Source organism: Taudactylus pleione, unplaced genomic scaffold, assembly GCF_031769625.1.
Source record: "Taudactylus pleione unplaced genomic scaffold, aTauple2 ptg000040l, whole genome shotgun sequence".
Lineage (NCBI taxonomy): Eukaryota > Metazoa > Chordata > Amphibia > Anura > Myobatrachidae > Taudactylus > Taudactylus pleione.
The window spans coordinates 5,257,517-5,283,833 of record NW_028284442.1 but is presented as its reverse complement, the minus strand read 5'-3'; the positions used below and the strand labels follow the sequence as shown (position 1 = coordinate 5,283,833).

At 40.7% G+C, this 26,317-nt stretch overlaps 1 protein-coding gene across 1 annotated transcript in view; it reads right to left on the bottom strand.

Annotated features, from left to right (window-relative positions):
* The window catches only part of NUAK1 (NUAK family kinase 1), an 80,934-nt gene that overhangs the window by 28,686 nt on the left and 25,931 nt on the right, over positions 1 to 26,317 (bottom strand). The window contains exon 2 of the mRNA XM_088454367.1: positions 12,687 to 12,807. Coding sequence (XP_088310493.1) covers positions 12,687 to 12,807 — 121 coding nt within the window. The remainder of the gene's footprint in view (positions 1 to 12,686; positions 12,808 to 26,317) is intronic.

Genomic DNA, 26,317 nt, shown 5'->3' with positions numbered 1-26,317 from the left:
GCCAGCGGGCCCGTAATGCCCCGCATGCTGGTATTTGTGGTTCTCCAAATACCAGCATGCAGGGGAGGCTTGCTGGTACTTGTGGTTCTACAAATAAAGACAATATTGAAAACTTAATTTTACACTTTACACTATCAACCCGGCACCCACCGCCCTAGGGTGCCGGGGAAAGCCCCGGGCTATCAGTCTAGGCCTGGGGTGCCCTGGAGAGGGGTACCCCTTTATTGGGGGGGTACCCAACTCCCCAGGGATCCCCGGGCTGGACTGACTAGCGGTCAGGGGTAATGCTTTGGCCAGGGAAACCGGTGAAAGGTTTTCCCTGGCTGTGGCATTATCCCCCCGCTAGAAAGAGTTCGGTGCTGGTTCTGGAATTTTCAGGGGACCCCTACTCGTTTTGTCCCCTGATTTTCCAGAACCAGGGCCAGCTCAACAAAGCCCTGTGCTGGTTCTTAATATACAGGGGCCCCCTACGCATTTTGGCCCCTGTATTTTTAGAACCAGAACAGGCTTTATAAAGCCCGGGGCTGGTTATGCTTTTGGGGAGGGGGTGCACCTTTTTTTTTTATTTAAAAACATTTAACATAAGTACACACAGAAACATGTACATATCTCATGGATATGTGCATGTTTCTGTGTTAATCTGACCTGCTCAGGATGTACTCGCTAGCCTGAAGCAGGTCTATTATTTGGGGACTTTTGGTAATCTTTTTTTTGCGAGTCTGAAACAGACACCCTATTACATTGGGCGAGTTGATTGTTTTCAATGTGAAAACATCTGGATGCGAGTTTGAGAATGGAGAGTTTTAGTAACTCTGAAAAATGCGAGTTTTAGTGAACAGACACCCTATTACATTGGAGAGTTGTGAAAAATTGCGAGTTTAGCACCAAACTCGCAATTTACCAAAACAGACTACCTATTACATTTGGCCCTTAGTGTTTAACCCTTCTGAAAATGTCCTTTTAGCTCTTGTCTGTATTATTTTAGCACCATCAATGTACACACATCAAGGCATACATTGGCAATTGTACTTTGCACAAACAGTTTTATCCTTTATTGAATTATCACCAGCATAATTCATGGCACTGTACAAATATGTTTTCAGTAAATTTCCCATTAAGAGATTAAAATATTACTTTCTGGAATGGTTATTTAGCTCTTTCCTTGGCTACTTTCATATGTGTTAATAATTCTGTAAGGAAATACAGCATTAGTGGAATGTATCAAATGCTGCAAAGTCATTTTGTTCTTGACTCACTGCCAGTTGCCAGCTACGATGACAAGGCTGCAGGTCAGAGTGCTATCAAATGAAAACAATAGGAAGTTTAGTATTCTCTGACGTCACTGCTCAGCCAGACAGGAAATTAATTAGAAGCACAGACTAATTGAGAGGTAGAAGGAGGCCAGATTTATTATCCTTGTTCTATGTAAAGAGTCTGCTGATCATTTCATTACTTGTTTTCCATCTCAATTTGTTCTCAATGTAAGGTCACCTTATTTCAGTGTCCTCAGTGGGAATACAAACGTTTCTAAGGTATTTAGAAGACAGCATGGCAAAACAGGAATGTACTGTACGGCATAAGATCAAGTCTAACTATATTACAAAACAAAAAATCAGTTGGTGTTTAATTAAAAAAAAGGGCTACAGTCTAGTATAAATAAGAGATCACCTGATATGTTTACAGGGATGACCCCATAAGTAATAAAAAGGGACTTATTTAATATCATGGCACAAAAACCATGAATGCTATTTGTTGCCACAAATCCATGGCTTCCATCATCCAAACTTTTTTAAGTGGTATAATTCCAAAATGGGGACCCCATATACAGGACATGGCTGCATTCGTAGTGTAGTCTCTGAAAAGGATACGTTCAATATCCTGGCACATGGGATTCCGGCGGTCAGAATGCCGGTGCTGGAATCCTGACACTAGTCGGCATCCCGACCACCGGAATCCCGAAAGTAAGTAGCGGGGTTGGGGGGAAGGTTAGGGTTTTAGGGTTAGGCACTAGGGGGAGGGTTAGGATACCGACCGACAGGTGTCGGTATACTAACCCTGTTGTGATGTCGGCACTGGGATTTGAACACCGAGATGATGAATGCCAGTATCTCGTATCCATCCTCTCCAGACATGTGACAAGCGGCCCTGAAGCACTGGTCCACACTCAAACCTCCATCCCTACAAGCCACCACAATGCGCTGCGGGTGCACCCACTCACTACACATCTGCCACCATACCAGGCAGCCAGCTGACATTTAGGATGGTGATAGAGTTCAACTGAATTGTTACTGTCCTGCATATATAAGGGATAGTTGGAAGGTATACACTAGTTTTTTTTATTACATATTTATTTGCTCAGTTACTAAATTAAAGTCTATTAATTAAACACAAAACCTGTTAGTAAAGACTTTATGCTATCAGTAAATAGCAGAGAACATGGTTGATTATGGCTATTATTTCATATTTCAAAAGGGTTTGTTTCTTCCAAACATTGATATGTTATATTTGACAGGCATTAAGTCAGACATTGGCGCATGATCTAAAAAAAAAATTCCTTTTTAAAACTGTCTTTATATATTTTGTGATTATTATTACACAAAATTTTCCACTTTCAATTAACTTTAACTTTTATGGCTACATGACTTACAACTGGCCCAAAGGAAACACCCTCAACAACTTTTCCTAGAATACAGTGTTAGAACCTTAAGGATAAAACAGGGAAGGTAAAACAATGTTTATAGTATAATTTTACATATCAGGTAAATAAATTAAACTAATCAGAAACTGAAATGCCCTTTAAAATAAGAGTTGAAAATTAATGTTTAATTGTCTCGGGAGTAATAATTTTACTTGTCTCTTAATAAGGGCTGTAGCTAGGGGTGTGCAATCTGTGCCGTCGAGCAGGGCGCAGTGGCTTTTGGCAGCACCGCAACTCTGCCATGGCACCTGCATGTGGCTTGTAGGGTGACTTGAAGGGCACCCTGCAGCCAGTAGCCCTACTGCTGAGTCACCCAGAACGTCGTAGGGACATTCAAGGCAGGCACCCTGCAGCTTGTCTAGCTGCCCACAGTGTCCTTAGAATGTTCCAGGCAGTGCTCCACTTACTACAGCCGGTGGCCCTGCCCCCTAGGTGTGATATTATGACATCACAAGTTTAGAGGGTGTGACCAGCAGAGGTAGCTGTCCTGTTACAGCGCTGCTCTTAACAAAATCCTCAATTAATGAATGATATAAATACATAAGGCCTAAAGATAAACCACAGAAGAGAGCCCTCATCTTTAAGAGGTCAGCTTAGGTCAACAGCAAGTTTTAAATTGATCCAATACCGACATTCCCAAATATTCACAAAAATGTGTGTATCAGGTCTCCTACCTTCACCACAGCTATTTGAAAATGAAGGAGCGGTTGTTTTGAGAGTGCTGCTGAAAATAAGTATCGAATACATTCTGTAACGGTAATTTCTATTAGTGCACAAATCTGTATGTAACATCATGCATCTATTTTTTGTTAAAAGGATTTTTTACGCATTTGTGAACGGAGATAGAGGTGTCGACGGGGGCGTAAAACTTTTAATTTTGTAGCGTAGAATGTGCCTGATTCAGAGATGAATGCTTTTACACATAGGCTGTATCTCTGGACGCAGCTGCTGTGCAAATATGTGTTAATATCTTCAGGAGGCATCTAAAGGAAAAAGACGCCTCCTACTGGCATCTCAGATCTGCTGCCTTTGTGCGATGGTCGTGATGTTAGCAGTATCGGCCATCTGAGTAAGCGTAAAGTCACTCAGATGGCTGAACGCGTCATGTGCATGCACAGCCCCCACCATCGGAGATGTGCTCCAAGCATTGGGTTTGTGTACATCTCTGAATCAGACCCTATAGTATAAAGAAAGGTGCAGTTAGAGAAGTAACCCTCCTACTTATGGGTGGCTACACAGCTCGAATTCTGCAGCTGGTTAGAGGTGACAGGAATCCAGTAAACTAAATGATATGCACTTTGCACTTACAAGTCCATTTCAACCTATGCAATAAAAGGTGACACGTAATAAAGACCCAAAGTTCTCTCATGAATAAATGATGCCAAAAAGGAAGCAAAAGTAGGAGAAAAACATGAACGTTTGAATCAAAACAGGGCATATCCTATAGTGGTAAAAGGTGACTTGTGCAAATAAAAAAAAACAGTGTGGGCACATATATTTTTTGGAGATTTATAACGTTATTAATTAATGCCTTTGTCCCAAACAATACAACATCTAATAAACTGTTAATTGATATTTGATGACACTTAAACATGGAAAACATAATTGATCCATACAGCAAATACGTAGGTTAACCTCTATTTGAAAACTGCGTATTGAAGCAGACCCTCACTGCGGCTCTCAGCACTGATGGGCTAAGTCCATCTAAAGGGATGGCTACCAGATTTGCTGTTCTTTAGTGTCACTTTTATTTTTTTTTTTTTTTTTTAGAGAAGGGGTTGTCTAACACTCATTTAAACTTCACATCCAGACTAAAATGACAAAACAAAACACTATACAACCCACAATGTAAATAAACTAGAAACAAAAAATTTAGTAGGCTTTAAATATAAATGCTTTACTGGACCGGGGATAAATTGTCCTTGGTTTCCTCAGGCCTGACATGTAGCGCTAAGGATTTTCATGAAAGAAGCACTTTCCTTCACAGACTAAATTTATACTCTCGGAAGTAATGTTTCTGGCAAAGTCAGCTCAGGCTGTTCACTACTATTCAAGATGTTTTAAGTCACTTCAACAGTATTTTTCTCCCAGCTGTATGAAGCCAATTGCCAATTTCTGTCCTGCTGAGCGGATGGAATTTCTTCTGATGGAGAATTAGGGTCTACCTCTTCCAGTTACTTCTGGAAATAAATGTGCTGTGACTGAGTTACAGAGAAGCATCACCAAGATACTAGCCTACTTAAAGCTTTGTGCATGGACCTTAGTTTTAATGTAACTTAACATTAAAATATATATAAATATGTTTCCATTGTAGTAGAACTAAACAGCTGGGTACGCACAGAGTGATGTATGCCCAGCCAGTATGACGGCCCTTCGGGCCAACATGTCGGATCCTGGGTACACAGCAGAACTACGTAATGAACAATGGAGCGATCACTTGTTCCGTCCTTCAATAAAATGCATGGCGCCGAAAGCGACATAGTCAGGCTTGATGTCGATAGCGCCTGCGGGAGTGTGAATATCGTGCATGCACACTTCATGATGTGCATGATTTGGCGTTCCGATTTGGCGAAATCGGACAGATCGGAACGACATCACTCCAGTGTGTATCCAGCTTAAGATAAAAATCTTGCAGGAAGGATCCTCTATATGTTTCCAGATTTTTATAATAATTGTACACTGTTTATTAGTTGTGTCAACCTATACAAAATGCGAGTCCTCTATAAATACTATTATATTAATAGTCATTGAAGTAATACACTGTTATTCTAAGGGGATAAGTTTTTTACAGTATATGATAGTGGCTACTGATTGGCTAATAGTGGCCTGACTTTTTTTTTTAATATCTTCATAGTGGCCTGATGGCACTTGAGGTTCTTCAAGTTCTGCCGGGCAGGCATGCTGGGATATGTAGTCCTGGTAAAAGTTTTGGCAGGGGTCCCGAGACTGTGTTTCCTCTTGCTAAGACATTACCACCCCATTGTTTTTCCCCTCCCCCAATTTTCCTGTACCAGAACGGGCTAAGTTCTGGTTATGCTTTTGGGGGTAAGGGCACGCAATTTTTTTCTGATTTTTTACACTTTATTACACAGATAGCACACAGAAGCCTGCATAGATCACACTGATCTGTGCAGTGCTTCTGCACAACACGCTACTTACATGCAGGTCTATTCATTTCAGCCAAATATGACTGACCTCACACACGATCAAACATGAATGCATACACCACCAGGGCACACCTCAATCTGCACACACACCAACCCACCATACACACAAACCACACCCTCATTTGGTGATACCATACTCCTAAATATGTAAGCCTTGCCCATGTTAGACCCTAGAAATAGTTTAGGTCCCATACAAGTCATAACTGTTGGTATATATGGGATCCAGATTTTTCTTACAATGCCTCAATGTGAACTACCCTAATACAGGGGCCTATTCATCAACACTAAAATAATGTTTTTAAGGCCATTTTCCTTAATTAATGTTATTTTAGTATTCATGAACACACTTAGCACAGGAGATATCACTGATATCTCCTTACTAAGTCCCCCTGCGTTAATTTCCACACTCCCCATACATAGTATGGGGATATGGAAATTATGGTATTCATCAAATTCCGAAAATTATGTATTTTCGGAATTTGATGGAGTTACTATTCGCCACTGTAAGGTGGCGAATAGCAGGTGACACTTACCTGCTTCCAGCTGGTGAGTCCCCCGGCGTCTTCCTCCAGCACTCTGGTCCGTCCTCTGGCTTCTGGGGCTGTGCAGACACGTGTTCTCCCAGCAGAACGCAATAAAGTTTAGAAAAAAAAATGTTTGTTTTTTTCTAAACTGTACTGTGGGCTGCTGGGAGAACACGTGACAGCACAGCCACCGGAGCCGGAGGTGCTGCAGCGGGCAGGTAAGTGCGGGGACGAGGGGGAGGTGAGAGGGGGAGGGAGGGGGTTGGGGGGGACACAAACTTACCGTCGCTGTAGGCAGTGTTGCGCATGGCTGGCTTTACGAATGTAACAGCGCATGCGCAGAACGGATTCAAGCTGCAGTAAGTTAGTGTAGATAGAGATAACTATTTCCCAAAAACCTGTCATCGTAAAAAATTACAGCTTTTCGAAATAGATAGTTATGGGGAGGAGGAATGATGAATTCCTTCGGTAATTAGGTAGAACTCCATGCGAGTCCTTAACCTAATTACCTCCAGAGAGTTTTAAGGTATGATGAATAGGCCCCACAAGCTTTAACACATGTAAATTGTAGTAAAAAATAGATAAATGTGTCATCCCTACACTTTTACAAAAAGCTGTCAGATAAAGTACCAACACAAAATACCAATCAGTAAAGGTTATGGAGCTTAATTATCCTGTCATAAATCATGAATTATCAATGCCATTTAGCTAAAGCCAACTGCAGACGTTATCACCATAGTAACGCTGAATATCATTCTTCTTTGTCTTAATAGGCGCTGTGACCTGGAGCTACTTATGAGGCCCTGAAAAGTTTACCCTTTCAGAGTTTGTTTCCATTACCTAATACCATCAGAGGACGGAAGTATTACTGCCAGAGAGGGATCTTTGGATGCTCCCTGGCAGGCTTACTTGTGTACATGCACTTACCTATGGTTATGTAAATAAATGTCAGAACCCAGAAGTTTGTTCTATCGTTGCTGCAATAAGCAAGAATTCTCTATGGGATTCAGTCATCTCGGGGACATCCTCTTATCAGATGTGCTAACCCAGTATGACATTATTGATAAATTATTATTGATAAATTGGTCTGAAGTATCATCTTTATCACTGCAAATAATGTTGTTAAGAGATTATGGCCCTCATTCAGAGCCGTACGCTCTGAGCAGAGCGCACGCTCTGAATGAGGGCCGGGCTCCATTTTCATGGAGCGTCCTCCTGGACGCTCGTATAGCTGTGGGTCACCACCCACAGGCTATACGAGCGTGCATTGTGATGGTCGCGATGGTCGAGACCATCGCGACCATCGAATTTGCGAGCCGGAGCCTGCGGTTGAGGTTTTCAACCGCAAGCTCCGGAGTGATTTTGGCTCTATCAGAGCCAAAATCACTCCCACTGACATCACTAGTGATGTCAGTGGGCCGGCTTCTGACGGGAGGCGTTCCCGTAGGAACGCCCCCGTCAGGGAGGCACGCACCCGGCACGCCCACCAAAGGGGGCGTGCTGTCAATCAACATTGACAGCACGCCCCCTTTGATCGGACACAACGAGCGAAGGACTTTCCTTCGCTCGTCGCGTCTGGCGCATGCGCACGACGGAGCTCCCTCCGTCGTGCGCATGCTCAGTCCATAACATCGACCCACTTGCGAGCGGACAGCCGCTCGCGAGTGGGTCTGAATCAGGCCCTATGTTTTGCGGACCCTTTATGTAAACATATATAAATAGGTCTCTACTTTCTGTATAAATATGAAATTTGGCCAGGTCACAAAGAGCTGAAATAAATCTGTCCACAAAGGGGTTAATCACGAGATATGGGTGCTCATGTTTTACTTTTTTTTTATCTTCACGTAAATCTTTAGAAACGCTTTGTAAATTGCCTCTTTTATGAGAGTATTTGTTTAAACTTGACCGCACACACAGAAAAGTACAATCAGATGTGTCTTGCAAGGGTTCTGTGTCCACTATTAATACAGCTATTAAAACATTTTTGTCTGTGACCGGTGTAATGTGAATACTTTCTAAATACTTCTTCAGATGGCGAGTGCTCCCGCAACCCGCTCCTTCCCTATGGATCCCTCCGTCTTCTTCCGCCGGACGCCGAGGCTCTTGTGCGCATACGTGATCCTGCGCACTAGTTACACTCTGAAAGGAGAAGTGAAAAGACTCAGGGAGACAGCTGCTTTTCGACTCAGCTGTCTCCATGCCGGAGCAATGATGACTTGCTCTGGCACAAGTAAGATTGTCAATTATGGGACTGATAAATAACATGATGAACAGAGTCCTGACCCTTGTATAAAAGACCTACTAAAAGCATTCACAAGTATATATGTAACCATTCCCATACATTAACCAGAAGCTGGGTATATTTCACATTAGCTTTACATGTGCTGTGTTGATCAGTGCTTGCTATTGTTCTCTGTTATCATACTTTTAAATTTTCTATTTCCATTTGCTGAAAGTGGCCTCCAATACTGAGCACAGAGATTAGTATATGTCTGTCATTAGTGTCATTTCAAACATTCTTTAAGTAGTGTAATAAAATTCTAATGAATTTAAAACCAAAGCATACCATCAATATTACAATACAAAATGAAAATAATAATAATAATGATAACAATAGCAAATAATCCACCAGTCCTAGTTTATTTTCCACGTCCATAACATTAGCAATTGTGACTAACCCCTGTGTTTCCATCACTTGGACTAAGTGAGGCCAGTGGTTAATTATCTGGCAGTGTACTAATTCTCCCCACAGTCCTGTCACGTCACTCACATAGAGGATTTGATTTTCTCTAAGAATTTGACCAACGTGTATTTCGACAGTCTTTTCAGCTGATTCTGGTTTTCCTCCAGAGTGAAAGGAAATCCCTGTTAGGTGTTCCTACTTGGCTAGGTGCACTTGGCAAGTGCTTCCTTTGGACTAGGGTGTGTACCTCAATCATCATTTTTCAAGAGATCATTGTGTGCACTGCTTGTTTCTATAGCCCTTTTTCATTTTTACTCATGACATTCTTCTGCAATTTCACTCACTGAACTAATCTCCTTTCCTGATCCTTTTAAACATAAACTTGGCCTCTGTGACACAATACGCACACAACACATCACACTCCCGTTGTCTCATCTTGGCTCCTGCTTCCCTCAATGGGCAGGGGGTAGCCTCTTGTAAAGTAAATGAAACCCTCTTGTGTGATCCGTCTAACGTCTTTCACTTTGCTATCTGGAGCAACAATATTATTTATTGGCAGTAAAGCCTGGGTTACTTTGGGACAGTTAGGTTCATTTTCTAGAGCGGATGGTAAAATATATTCCTTACCTCATGCTTCTAGCAGAGAGTTTTGTAATACGTTATTGCCCTGTTCATTACAACTTTTAAACTTAAATTATGTCATAAGACAAAAATACATTCTTCTCATATGCTATTACTTAGCTATGCGGTTATTACAGTTCAGTATTTTGCTAGTACTGAACATTCCAAGTGCTTGAAAATATACAATTATACAAATACCATATATTTACAGCACGGTCCTCCTGCTTAGGTAGCAGTGTTACTCCAGAGCAACAGGGGTCCATCTGCTTGCCCCTCTTCTCTTTTTAGTATCCCCAAGGAGGGAAGGATAAACTATCCACAACACAGTATTACTCTTCTGATGGTGTCTGCTGTGTATAATGACATACATTCAGCAATTATTACAACGTGGTTGTCATAATACAATGCAGGACTTTACCACAGAACTCTCTCTTCCAGTGTATTGGTCACTCTCCTCTATCATCTTGTTTAAAAAAAAAACTAGAAGCTACAAAAGGGGATAGAGTTCCAACTTTGTTGTCCAAATATACACGTGCATGCTTGACTAGTCAAGAAAGAATCCCATCATCATGGTCTAACATGATAACCCAGCAGGTCTTCTTAAGGGTGTGATAGGTATTACCGCTGGCCGTTCAAATCCCAACAGCAGCTGCCCGACAAAGGAGGAAATTCCGATCGTCCTAAAGGTTAGTATAAACAAATCTAATTCTACCCTCTAACCCTAACCCTCCTTTAGGGTGCCTAACCCTAACCTCCACCCCTGTGCCTAACCCTAACCCCCCCTCTAAGTTCCTAAACCTAACCCCCCCTTCCCCGCTGCCTAAACCTAAGTCCCCCGGGGGGTGCCTAACCCTAACCTCCCCCCCGGGGGTGCCTAACCCTAACCCTCCCCCTAGCCGAACCCTAACTTCCCAGGGGGGGGGGGTGCCTAACCCTAATTCCCCCCCAGAAGCCCTAAATCTAACCCTCCCCACGCCCGGCATCCGCTCGATCGGGATGCCGGGTGCCGGTCTCCCGACGTCGGTCAAATGACAGGTGTCTAGATTTAGACGCCTGTCATTCGTCCCTAGTCGGGATTACAGTGTCTGGAAGCCGGCGCTTGGCATTTAGACCGTTGGCTTCCGGACTACATCCCCTTCTTAATGAGACTCTGCACAGCGATGGGCTATGGGACAGGGATGGGTATATTATCCATGGGAAGAATGTATATATATGCTGGATCTTTCAGCACATCCCCTCCACTATAAGAGTGTAGCATCACCTTGTTAATTGAGGTCTGAGACCCGGGTTATTCCTGATGCAGCGCTAAAAAGTGACATCCTGAGTGAGCACATTGACTCAAAGCTCTGGTTATCAAAGGGTTAAGATTATGCCACACTGATATGAAACAAAATAGCTGGTAATATATTCATATGTCTTCCATATTTTTTTATTTTAATTGTTGAAATAAGTATATATTAGTTTACTTTGCATATTAGAATACTGTATTATTTGTTAAGAAAAGCTGATTTTTTCATAACTCTCAAAAATCCCTTTATTAGTGTTCCATATCTTTGCCATTTGGTAAATAAAGTATACCAGATGAAGACAAAGTTAAAGCATCATAATATCTGTTTATATATACTTACTGTGAAGTACTGATACAATTAGAGACTAGCTAGAAGGGTATGACAGTCTATGTGTAGTTTTTGTAGCTTAAAGTAATGTGCCCTACATAATAATGAGAATTCTTCAGTTGTGTAAATGGTTATACCTTAGGCCAAAAGAGCAACTAGTTCCATAAAATTAAGATATTGGACCAAAAGATACAAGGTATCGGGTTTTTGAAAGTGTCAAGATCATAGCGAGTTAGCAGTCAGATTTAAAAGGACAACAACCTGCTTTGGCCTTAATAAGCATTGATGCTTTAAGCCTGACTGCTAACTTACCAAACTTTAAAAACCCAGCTACCTATTACTTATATATATATATATATATTGTACACTGCAGATATAATCAGTGGCGTCACTGTGGGGGTGCTGGTTGCCCCGAGTGACTCCATTCGAGGGGGTGACATCAAAATAGAGCTGCTCTGCTATTTTGCATGCATCATCCACATTGTGCTGAGGGAGCCTGGGGGATTCCCAGCAGCTCTAGGAGTGCTGGGCAAGCCACCAGAGTGACGAGGGCGGGGACGTGACACACGGGGATGTGGCCTTGCAAACTCCCCTTTCGAGCAGACACGCCTCTGGCGTGCGTAGGGGGGGCAGACAGTGCCTCTGAAAATAATACTCCTAATCCTATAGAATAGAATAGAATCTTATGATCCTATAGAATAGAATAGAATCTTATGAAGTAAATTTGCAGTCAATAAATGAGAAGTTGTGACCATTATCATCATTATCATAATCGTTAGCGTGTATTTACACCTGCAGTGAAGTGATGTGGCTACTAACTGGTATCTGTTCGAAACTGCATGAACATGACCCTTACAGATTAGAGAAAATCTGCATATTCACATATGTCATCGACTTGTTTTGCGGACAAGTAACATCATGACAACAAGAACAGGGTTTGGGGACCAGGAATCTGAGCCCTGGGCAGCTTTTGGACAGCTCTTTGGGCTGTACAGGGTGATGTTCCAGGCAAACTGCAATTCAAAATAATGGTGCCGCCGGCTTGGTATTGTGCCCTGGTGGTACAAATTGAACACCCTTAGTTACTAACCATTAGGCCCTCTGTTCAGTCAATTAATAGATGTAAAGTCCAAGGCAAAAAAAACAATTGCCAAGAATAAGTGAAAATGAATATAAATGTGTTGTATGTCTCTTGTGTAACATATACAAATGCATACTAGAATTATAAACAACTTTATTTGTACAGTATAATAATATGTAGTGTTGTATCCCACACAAACATAAGAGGGCTGGCAAAGATTCAGAGATGAACGGAAAACAATGGACCACACAAATTTCACATCATTCGCTTCCAACAAAGGAACAATAGAATATTACCTTCATATATACTTATGATATGCGGATGGCTGAGTGATGACATTATTTCAATCTCTCGTCTGATGTGAACCATATCTTGTTCATCTCTTATTTTGTCCTTACGGATTGATTTTATGGCAACCTAGAACATTTAAAACACTAAGCGTTATTCTGGGAACAGAAACAGATGTTAGGCAACAATTAGAATTGCTCAAAAATCAACACAGATGTTGCTTGCTGGCAATAAATAGAAATGGACCAGACTGAAGTTAAAAGATCCTCATCATGAATATATTATTATTCTTCAAATATGAAAAATAGTAAGAACTATACATTTTTTTGGTTCGTAACATTTATATTACGGAAATCGAATTGCATACAAGTAACATAATGGAGTGCAAAGGTTAAAAAATATTTTTAATGAAAACTATTATGACTGGATGTGTCTGAATAAAGTTATCTTATTAGTCAGGAGGAAGAATAAGAAGCGCAGTTACGCCTTATTCAGGAAAAGGCCCTGTATGTCTTACTCTAGTTACTTTCAGCCTATAAAAGAGAAATACAGAGGATTAATGCCTGAAGAGCACCTGGTGCCTACACATAGTGGAGGACAGACATTTTGTGTTGTGAACCACTATTCACAAGACTCAATTTATGAGGAAGTAGTGACATCAATGAGACACTTCATTGCCAATACTCATGAGGCATTAGTTGCTTGTACCGGTAAATGGTCAAGGATTTTGTTTTGATCATAGATCTTCTTTTATTGATGATGAAGAAGACAGCAACAGTGGCAGATGACCTCTATTTTACAAATTGAGCTCTTCATGGGGTTTTGGTAATGGTTACATTACAAGGTGGGCATTGTAGCACTGTTAGCAATGGGTAAAGGCCTTCTTACATACGTATAGTATTATTTATAACTGGCCATGGTCTGTGCATTGGAAAGGAATCAGTATGTTATATCGCCAGCCACATGGTTCAAATCCTGACAGCGGAAGCCCGGCAGGGGTGAAGATCACGAAAGCTAAAGAAGGTAAGTAAAACTAACCCTATTCTACCCCCTAACCCTAACCCTCGTTTAGGGGTGCCTAACTCTAACCTCCCCCCAAGTGTCTAAACCTAACCCCCCCTTCACCGCAGCCTAAACCTAAGTCTCCCGGGGGAGTGCCTAACCCTAATCGCCCCCAAGGGGCGCCTAACCCTAACCCCCCATCCCCTAGCCTAACCCTAACCCTCCCGGGGGCTGCCGAACCCTAAGTCCCCCCCGGGAGCCCAAAACCTAGCTCTCCCCCCCATGGCTGTCAACGCCCGGCTTACCTTCGATCGGTTTGCTGGGCGTCGGGCTCCCGATGTAGGTCTAATGACAGGCGTTGGGATTTCGATGCCTGTCATTTGTACCTTGCCTGGATTTGACAGTCAGGAAGCCGGTGGTCGGCATTGCGACCATCGGCTTCCTGACTGCATCCCATTGGAAACTCAGCAACTAATTTATTAGTGAAATTTACAAAACACCTCTGCAATCTACTGTATCTTGGTATTATTTTAAGTTCTAGTCAGACAAAGTATCTCCCTTAGATTATGTCTCAAGCTTTTCATAAGTAAAGGTAGAGAAGACAAAGTTGATGTAAAGAATGTAAGCTCTTTTGAGCAGGGTCCTCTACCCTCTTGTACTTCTCCCTACTGTAATTTAATTTATCTCTTACTCCCCACTAGGGCAACCAACGCTCGGCTGCTTATGTGGGCGTAAAGGTCGCTAATATAGCAATGTTTATTATACATGTCCATGTCCTGCTTTGTATTGTATTGTATGTCACTGGTTACTTATTTGTTCATGTACTTTGTAAGGCGCTGCAGAACACTTGTGGCGCCATATAAATAAATGATAATAATAATAATAATGTAAGGTATGGAGTTATGGCTTTGACGTCACTGGAATACAAAGCAATTATTCAGGCTGCAAGCTATATGTTACAAATAAAGTGCTTAGAAATGTATAGTTTTTATCTCACTTTCTTTAAAAAGAAAAATAACTCTGGTAGCAAACAACCATCCATTGACATAGGCAGCTGAGACATTGCTCAATAATTTGTGGTACCTTCAAAGGTGTTACAAAGTTTGTAGAACAATAAAGTGAAATGTAATCACGGAAATATGTCTATTAGACTCATGTGCATATTTGCTAACAGTGTTTGTTTTTCTGTTCTCCTTGTAGTAAATGCAATATTTGTATCAAATACAATAAAGCAAACAAAACTGTTTTGCAACGGAGTTTACCGAAAATCCAAAGGCTAATGTATTTAAATAACAAATCAAATACAATATAGATAGACAGCTTAACACTTGAAATGTTCTCTTAAAATTAACACAGAAACACCACGAGAACAAATACTAAACATGAAACACAGAATTATTTTTATTTTTGTCTTGAAATAGCCGTTAAAATAATAAAAAAAAAATTTTAGTTACTTTGTATGGCGATATTTGAGATGTAAAATGTAACACAACTTCTTAAGAAATTCTGAACACTATTACATACCATTCTCAAAATTACATATTCCAAGAGAAAACTTTACAAACAGACTTATGAGCTTGATAAACCAGAGCAACCAGAAGTGTTAAAGGCAGCAAAAGCAGCACAACATTTTTTTTACAGTTTCAATTATGTTAAAGCAGCAATTATTTTTATTTTTTTAAACAAGTACCTTTTAACAGGCATTTGACACAAATGTTCTCCTATCCATTACCTCTCTGGAGGGCAATCAAAAATAGCTGCCACAAGGTCATAGTTTTTGCATTTCATGTGATGGCAGAGTGGGAAGAAGGAGGAGGAGAATGTCACATTGCGCAGAACTGACACAAAACACATTGACTACCAGTACCGACACAGTCAGTCTGTGAAACAGATTACAACTCACATCTTTCAGCATGTAATAAAAAAACTAGAGGTTAGGGAAAAGGGAGGGGGTGTCACAATGAAAACAGAGCTGAGAAGGATGTGCCAAAGCTTCTCTGCTCCATACATCATGTGCCATGTGACTGTGGTTGAAATGTAGTCACATAACTATGAGGCAAATCTGAAGAAACAAGAGAAATGGTAAATTTTATTATTCTTTTTATAGCCTGCCACTGTGATTTATGTGAAAAAAACATGCCATGTTTTTCATTGGATTTCTGCTTTAATAAAAAGTATATATTGAATACTTAGTTGTAGTTTTCAGTATAAAGAAATTGGGGCATATTGAATTAGGCATGGGGTTTACTACGCAGAGAAGAACTCTGGATTTCATGCCAGGAGCTATTCAATTATTCAGCATATTCCCTGTGCGGTAAACCCTGGGGCATCAACCGTTAACCCATTGAAAATTGATTCCATGTAGAATGCTGGAATCTATGGTTTCCCCACACATGAAACCCCCCCATAGGGGCATATCCAAATTAGCCGAGGGGCTTAATGCGCAGCTAATTGTTGGCACTTACCAACTCAATTAGTGGCCGATCCAACAAGTGTTAATTAACAGAGAGTTTTTTCAGGAGCTGTGAGAAAAAGTCAGCGTATAAAAATGCACCTTTGGTAATTCACGCGCAGGGAAAGCGATTAGATTACGCATTACCAGAGATTTCATCCTCGTGGGGAAAAAGCTAAATAATTGAATACCTTTGACTGTTAAACACAGAGCTTTTCCCCACACGGTAAAACTCGTGCCTAATTGGATATGCCCCATAGAGTATTCATGTTTCTGTGTGTCTATGCATTTATTTGAGCCTTTTGTTCTTTCATAAATCTAAGTTATGCAACATTTATATCACTACATTTCTGTAACACTTTTATTTCATTATTTATTTTCTGGCATTTTTGGGGTAGGGTGTTTGTATGAGTATTAGATATTTTCTAATAAGGGGAGAAAGAAATGAGAGTAGAGTGCAGTAGAGAGAGTATCCACTGTAGACTAATTACAGATTTAGTGGAATTAGATCTCCCTTTCAATAACAAAAATAATGACATTTCAATTTCCCAAACCTTAAAAATAGCTGCCTTGCAACATAATGCTGTACACCTATTTATATAAAGTTTCAGCCAAAAACTAGGCTCATCCTCTCTTGAGATTAAGAGGGCAATTCAATTTTCAATTAGCACCGATAAATTGTCGGGCGAATAAAATGGGATTTACCGCATTTTTTTGCCTACGGGCAATTCAATTACATCCCATTTTATTCAGCTGAAAAATTATCAGTTTTCGGGCGAATAAAGACAGAATTCGTGATGAGGTCACTGACCAATGTGTTTTCGCGAAAACTGGGCAGTTAACGGGGATTTTTTTTCACCTGCCACAGGCAGGTAAAAAAACCTTGTTGACTGTCGGCTCTGGGGCTATCTGAGTAGCCCCCGAGGGATCAATTAGCCACAGTAAATTACTACGGCTAATTGAATTTCCTCGACTATGCTATTTGAATTGTAACTATAAACGCTGTAACCTTGCCCTGCAAGCCAGGATGTTTCAAAACAACTGCTATTATAACAGATTATTAGATGTCCAAAACGTTACCTTTCTCCCACAGGAAACTATCAATCTTAAGGAATATAAATCCCTAAACACCCAATAAAAGCTAATAAATAAAAATATATAACAAGTGAAAAGCATAGCAAGCTTTCTAGCTCTGAATTAAAACATATTACAAGCTTTAAGCTGGACACATATAGGCGAATCCGGCTGCTCTGACTAAGAGCCAAGCAACAGGATCACTGTCTAATTTGGTCAGATATGTGAGTGGTTACATTGGACAAGATCAGCTGTTTGGCATCCAGATAACTTCCAGACCCCAAAGGGGAATGTGAATGCAGTCCAACGATAGCCGCACAGAAAGGCCAATAGTGGTGATCTGTCGAATGAAATTAAACATTCTCAATAACAATCTGATCAATTACAATTGGCTCATTATCAGGCATTGCACTTATGTGGTGCTACAGATAAATTAATATTGCACTATGGAGTTTTAAGTTTCGGGGGAGATGTGGGAAGCTTTGAAAAGTGATAAATTGGAGAGTAATAAACTACCAGCCACTCAGCTCCTAACTGTCATATTACAGGCACTTAGTACACTTTCCAGAGCTTAGTACATCTGCCATGACTGAAACAGATTTGATTTCAATATGGCTCAAATAGTCAATCTTATAGCAAATGTTTAATGTTATTATGCATCACCACTACGGTTACAGCAAAGCCTTTGGTCTTGGAATAATCATACCAGTATAATTAAAGTGAGTCTATGTAAGGTCAACACAAAGGCAGATAAGTAGATTACAAGCCTTATGCAAGAGGACATTCTCATGGTAACACAACCAGGGAGATGTTCATGCTGAAAATTTCTAATTAGGAACCATATAATGGATAGAATGTATTGGAATACTATCTGACATTTTTAAAAAAGCAGTACAGGTTGAGTCTCCCATATCCAAATATCCCGAAATACGTAATGTTTTAGTGCTGAGATAGTGAAACCTTTGCTTTTTGATGGTTTAATGTACACAAACTTTATATAAGGCACAAGATGATTAAAAATATTGTATAAACTTACCTTCAGGCTGTGTGTATGAGGTGTATATGAAACAAATGAATTTCATGTATGTACACAAACTTTGTTTGAGCCACAAAATTATTGAAAATATTGTATAAAATGACCTGCAGGCTGTGTGTATAAGGCGTATATAACACATAAATGCATTCTATGTTTACATTTGGGTCCCATTCCCAAGATATCTCATTATGGTATGCAATTATTCCAGAATACGGAATATCCTGATATCCAAAACACACCTGGTCCTAAGCATTTTGGCTATGGGAGACTCAACCTGTAGTTTAAAAAAATGGGCGAGTATATTTCTTCCTTGTGTTTGTTTATTCATGTCTGTTTCCCAAGACAAATGGTGTTGTTCCCAAACCTACAGCTGCACCAACACGTAGGCTTGGGCAAGAATGCACAAGTTGAGCAAAGGTTATACAGGCACTAATTATTTATTTATTTTGTTATCAGAAAACGAAACACGTATGAAGCAAGTTCAGTGCACACAGTAGAGGTAAATATACAGAGACAAAAAATACACTTTGAGGTTATAGCTGCCATGCACTATTGATGTTGGATCACGTGTTCTATGATAAATATAATAAATTGCCATCACAGTTCTTATATTTACATTTCTGCCCACCAGTTGGAAAGACCTATAACTACAGTATTATGTCAGGAATTAATGGCATCAGAAAATAAAAAATATATTTAAATGTAATTTCTGCTTAATTATTATATATAATAATATATATGTCCTCAGTAAGAAAAAAAAAGAACATGAAATGAGTTCATTAGGTGACAACTTGAACTGCATTGATGTGTTTATGCACAAATATGTATATGTATATATATATATACACATACACTTCACTATCTGAAATATTCTTTTGCTCATCAACTGTTACCACATGAGCGGCACAATGGGCATCCTTGCTGCTTCACAGCACTCTGGTGAAGGCTTTAGTTTGAACCAGGGGCACTATCTGTGTGGAGTCTGTATGACTATGGAGCAGAATGACCACATATTCTCTGTACAGAGCTGTGTAGTACTATTATTGCTATATAAATCAACGATAAATGGCATATCCAGTTAGGCCTGGGATTTACCACACTGAGAAATGCACCAGGTTTATCACCCGGAGATATTCAATTATTCTGCATTTTCTCGGCACATAAAATGCTGGAATCTATGGGTTTCCCCGTGCGTTAAATCCCAGAGAGTGCATTTTAATGTGGACTTTTCATTGCAGCCCTGAGGATGTGAGAAAAAGTGCACCCTCTGGGGCTTAATGCACCAGGATGCAGGACCTATATGAATAGGTCCGAGCCGACATTAAGATGCAGAGTTTGGATATGTCCCGAAAAATCTCTGTAATGTTTAGGATTTGCAGCAACATGGCTAAGGGGCCCATTTATTAATGATCGCATTTTGTAATGCGATCAGTGCATGCAGTACTGCCCATGATGGCATTGCAAAATGCGATCATAGCGGCCGGATGTATTAACCCGCACATGCAGGGTGACGGGCTTCCTGTGATGTGGCCGGAGTGCATTCGGGGCTGCTGCGCATGCGCAGTCCCGCGGACTGCACATGAGCGGCTCCCATTGCCGGCGGAGGGATCTGGGAGATCCCTCCGCTGGCTGATATGTGGTAAGTGCCTATAGAGTACAGCGACTAACGCTATCTTCAGATGCCATTAGCTGCTGGGGCCAATATCGGGAATGCTTCACATTCCAGATATTGGTACATTTGGCAGCATCGAATCCCCCATAGAAACCTATGGGGGAGGCGGCTGCCAGCGGCAATGGAGGGATCGCAGCAGGTATCGGAGATACATCCTGCGGTCCCTCCTTCATGCATCCGGGGGATACTTAGTATTTGAGGTAAACCCCCGAAAACGTGTGTTTTCGGGGATTTTACCTCAAATATTGAATGATAAATGGGCCCCTAAGATACTGTATACTTAGTTACACTTGCCCTGTGTTTCCTCAGTACCCTGTTTTACTGTGCCTTTCACAGCCACTATGGGAGGGTACATTAGGTCCTCATTTCTGCCCCTGGGGTATTCGCACCTAACTGCAGAACGTTCTAGATAATGGGTTTCTCTATTAAAGTTTACGTAGTAGTATTTGGATAGTTTTTATGATGCCATGTCTATTGTAAATTAGAGAATAAATAAATGTGCATTTATACTAATGTCGGTGTTGAGATGGAGTAAAGTTTGAATCGTATACAGGTTGAGTCTCCCATATCCAAAATGCTTGGGACCAAGGGTATTTTGGATATCGGATTATTCCGTAGTTTGGAATAATTGCATACCATACTGAAATGTCTTAGGAACAGGGTCCAAATCTAAACACAGAATGCATTTATAAATCATATACACCTTATACACACAGCCTGAAGGTAATTTTATACAATATTTTCAATAATTTTGTATCTCAAACAAAGTTTGTGTATATACATGAAATTAATTTATGTTTCATATACACCTTATATAGACAGCCTCTAGGTAATTTTATACTTTATTTTTAATAATTGTGTGTCTTAATAAAGTTTGTGTACATTGAACCATCAAAAATGTCACTATCTCAGTCATGCTAAAAACATTCCGTATTTCGGAATATTCCGTATTTCGGAATATTTGGATATGGGAGACTCAACCTGTATATATTATAGACCACCATATAAAGACTCTAGACAGGAAACTTTTCGTAAATCTAGTATCTCAATAATAAGGTTTCAGCATCCAACTTATTGCTGGAACAGGACTTGGATGTGATAAAGTGCAGGTGACCAGCTGCAGCCAATTGTAAGGTGTTTGAAATGTATACAGTCTGCTTACTGTGATGAAAGCAGATGTAGATAATAAGCTGAATGATTAGCACATGTGTAGAAGGAAACAAAAGAATGGTGTCTCAACTGAGTCAGGGTTTGGGATCAGACGAGCGGTTGTCCCCCGCATTGCCTGGGTTTTCTTTTCTCTCCTGTGTCTCCCTTTCCCTGTGTCTGGCCCTCTCTATCCCGCTGCCCCATCAGACTCTTTCTCTCCTGCCCGCCAATGTTTTCCTTTGCCTTTTCCTCCAGTCCTCCTCCGAAGGCCAATCGCCTTCAGACGCTCCTCCGCCTCTCTCCAGTCACAGGCAGAGCATCATCATCCGAGTGAATGCACATTAGAACAGATGTGCACCCACCTTGTTTATGACGCTGGTGATTGGACAGAGGTACGCCCTGCAGGTGACTAGTTAAAGCGGCACTTGTAAGGTCCCACATGCTTGCACCAATGCAACAACCTTGTTTTAATCAACAATCATCTTTATATGGATTATGCAATTTTAATAATAACTATAATGTTTAAGCAACAAGAAGTAGAAACAAATGAAGCAAATTATTGCATATGCATATAGGTATAACTTCACTGTGAGAATATATGTGTATACAGAAGTCATAGCTCCCAACTCTTCTTATTGTCTGCAGCTGAGTACATGTGTCGATCAAGCAGTGGTTTGAATGGATTAAGGGGTCTATTTACTAAGCAGTGTTAGGAGACAGAGTGAAAAGTGATAAGGTGCCAGCCAATCAGCTCCCAACTGTCATCTCACAGGCTGTGTTTGAAAAATGACAGTTGGGAGCTGATTGGCTGGCACCTTATCACTTTTCACTCTGTCTCCTATCACTGCTTAGTAACTAGACCCCTCAGACATGAATTAATTTACTCTAATTGTATTTCCAATCAGGAATGTTAGGAAGTATACAGAAGTAGGTGAACAGAAAATAAAGCTAGAGTTTAATATGGCTTTGAATTTAAAAGCAGTGAGTGGAGAATAATCACTGCTCGCTGATGATCTTTCTGATTCAGCAAGTATAATTTAGACTAGGAAATACTTAAACAATTCAATAAATGTAATACCATGCTTATTTACCAGGGATGCTATATTTTACTATGAAAGGCTTATTAAATGAAATGGCTTAAGGGACATCAACTCTGTATGGATCATACATACCTACTTTGAAATTGTTCTCTATGGGGGATTAAGATGGGGAGTAAAGGTGTGTACACACATTACAATATTCACATGTTCAGAGATTGGACAGGATGACTTCACTGAAAGATATCTTTCAGTGTGTACACCCAAAATCGTTTGTCCTGCACTACAGAAAAGTTCAAGGGAAATCGTTCAGCGATATCGTTGGTTGTGCAGATCGTACAGTGTGTACCCAGCTTTAGAAATGGGAGGAGTGTGGGGTTTCACGCAGAAAATCCCATCATCACGGCATAGAGGGACGGGGCCCTGAGGATGCGATTCACCATGAATCATGTCATCAAGCCCCTGGAACTGCCTACTACCCCAGTGAGGATCCTAAACTCTCTGAAATTTGGCTGGAGGTTAATACATTCTAGGAGAGTAGGCAAGTATGGCATGTATAAATACCGGTCCCAGGGATATATTTACTAAAAGTCGATTTTGGTCGATTTTTGGTCTATACTAACTAACAATACTAACAGATTTTTTACATCTTTTTTTTTAAACAATGTCAAAAAAATAATCTCTAAGTGAATGTGTGATGAGTGACCCAACATCAACCAAAAATGTACTCAGTAAATATACCCCTAAATCACACATTTACTAACATGACACTGTTTAAAATAATTATGTCAAAACTCATGTTGGTAAATGTATGATTTATACCATGAAATACAAAATCGACCTTTAGTGAATATACGTTTCAGTGTCATGACCTTCTGCAAAATTAAAATGATATGCTTTAAAAAAGTGACATGTCTAGATTACATAGTATTTTTTATCCTTTAATTATTAAATTGCAAGAGGAATAAAGATATATTTAATGCTGTTAACGCTGTTTTTAAGGCCACTTTGCAAAAGGCTGCAGTCACTATGCTAGTCTCTTGTCATTTAAGTCTGCATGCAGCATTCAGAACTCCCTCTGTGTCTTTATTTGAGTTGAAGCAAGCTGCACAGACACTCTTCAAGAAAAAGAAGCGTGTGCTTGGCTTGTGGGACGAAATCTAAAGAGTGTGCCAGTTCTAAAGTGGGCTTCAAAGCTATTAGTGCATTTCAATGAGGCTGGGCAGACGTAGGCAGGAAATAGACACTGCAACAAAAGAACATCCAAGTTAATACAGGGTTCTTATGGCAGTACATCATAAAACATGTCCTTTAAACATTGTCATACTTCTGACCACATCCCAGCTAAATTGAAGATGAGATTTCCTCCCTATTCATACATACAAAAAGCAAACGTTAGCCAGATGTTCGTTAGAGACATCGAGGAAAAGAAAAATAGATTTTCTTAACGTTTATTCTGTTCAGCTGAAAACATTTGTCTGCTGTTTGCTTAAATGTACCCCATGTGCTAAAAGAAAAGTGTACACGAAAAGGCATTTCTTGATTTATAATTTTGTATTACTCATGTCCTTTTACACAAGGACTACTAATAAAATATCTGGTCTCTAACGGCGGACAACCCCAAAGAAGTTCAGATTTTATTTTATTACAGATAGAAATGCTTAATATGACATGATGACTTGACAAGGGGAGAGCTACATTGTGACACACTAGAACACTTCCCTTCATTGTACTCAGCTACAACAAACTAAGGGAGTATTGATTACTAATGATATTTCAGGACACACAACACAAGAGTATTTAGGGATCACAAAGTCATGCTGGCATGCATGCATGAAATTAAACAGCATTTAAAAAAAAAAAAGACGACAATATGATTGCATCATAGTGCACAAATATACAGTACAGAAACACATAAGTTAAGATGGGTACACACCATATGATGTTGCAGGATCTGTATGAATGACCGCCGGACGTGAGCCCGGCGGTTCAAATCCCGACGCCGGGAGCCCGAACAGCGCAGATCCCGATGCTATCCTTACCCCTCTACCCCCCAACTCTCCCTTAGGGGTATCTAACCCTAACCTCCCCTCGGGGGTGCCTAACCCTAACCCCCCATTCCCCTGGCCCTAACCCTCCCGGGGAAGGGGGTGCCTAACCCCCCCCCGCGCGGCTGTACGCTCGCGACGCCCGGCTTACCTTAGTTCGGTATGCAGGGCGTCGGGATTTCGGAGGGTGGATAATTATAGGCGTCTGGATTTTGACGCCTATCATTAATCCCCTGCCGGGATTTCACAGTCGGGAAGCCGGCAGACAGCATTTCGACCACCAGCTTCTTGACTGCATCCCGTCGTTGCGACCCAGCGATGCAGCAACCGATACATCGCACTTGCCATACCCACTGCACAAACCGGCGTACGGCGGCGTGATATATGTAGTTACATGCTGCATGTAACAGTACCGCATCATTTATTGCATCGTCCCATCTGCCGTGCAGGACAGCAGATAGGACAATATGATGAACGATGGCCAGGAACGGCGGATTGGGCAAACACATCATGCAATGTATATGGTATATCGCTCTCCAATTCACGCAAGGATATATTGTACGATAGGTATACGTTCGGCATCCCGGCAGTCTGGATGCTGACACTTACAATACCGGCGCCAGAATACAAACACCAGGATGCTGAAGGTAAGTCACGAGGTTGAGGGGATGGTTAAGGTTAGGCACTAGGGGGGGGCTAGGCACTAAGGGGGGAGGGTTAGGTTTAGTGTGCGGGGAGGGGGAGGTTAGGTTTAGGCACTAGGGCGGGAGGTTAGGTTCAGGTACCAGAGAGGGAGGGTTAGGGTAGGGAGAGTGGTAGGGTTGGCATACCGACCACCAAGTGTCGGTATGTTAACCCTGTTGGGATCTAGATATCGGGATTCTGACCGCCTGGATCCTGACTTTCGGGATTACATACCGATTCCGTACGATACATGGTATAGTGTTTACCAAGCATTACAGTTGGAATATGACCTGAAACTTGTTACATTCACAAATACATATGTAAACCTGGCCACAAACATTACTACTTGCACTGCCTGCCACATTCAGCGAATTTAAGACAAGACATGGCTCAGAGCTAAATTTAAGGATAACTATCTTATACTGCAAAGCTACCAACCTGATCTCATGAGAAGAAGTAGACATTAGGGGGAAGGAAAGCACACCTCTGCAGAAAGTAGACATGGCTTGTCTGGTCGCACTAAAATCAAATAAAATGTGGCTCCATCTGGCTCTTAAACAGTGACATAGATTCCTCTGATGGACAGGCAGTCTGGTTCTAAATTATACGAAGATGCTTGTCACCTATTGATTCTTATGACACAATATAGAACCATCTTCTGATGTCCATTATGTAACAGAAACAATTTTTGCAGCCTATTGGTGTCCTACGTACAATAAAGAGTACCCTTAAGTACATTATACACTTTACAAATGCCCCTTCTAGTGACCATTACACTGTTACACAGTGCACATGCCTAACCCTCAAACATACAACCCACAGCATCCCTTGCTAAAGTCTATATATGCAATGTACCCATTTTTTGATGCCCATTACACATCTTCAATCTCCCTCTCGTGATATTATGTAAGCCCTTTAACATAAAGTAATTCATGTTTCAAGTGTAGAGGCCCTTTATTATGTGTGACATTGTATTATTATAAGCTGAGTACAGGCTACTGTATTCTGTAACCAACCATCCTTATACTTTAGCAACCTCCTGCTGTGTTCTTAAATTGTGTAGCAGACAAGAAGTCTGCAGTGCATAGAAAATTATGCCGTACACACAAATCACAGTTTTATCTCACATAGTTCCTGAATGCTTTGCATTTATTGTGAATGGCTCCATTAGCTACTTTACGTTTAGTGGTCCTTCAAGAAAAAATGTGCTCACATAAACAAGCGATTCATTTAAATCCAAATCACACTATTGATTGTACATTTCCATTATTTTGACTGCTTGTATTTATTTATATCGCTATTGTATACTCAAGGGCAGACACTATCATTTTCAATATTTCAGGCAATATCACATCCTTGTATGAGATCAAAGATTTTTACCTAATAAAAATTACTAACAAGACAATTATGGCTTGCTATTTACTGTTCATTCATGCACTTTACTAGCGTTGATCACACTAGACTAGTACAATACATTTTAAATGT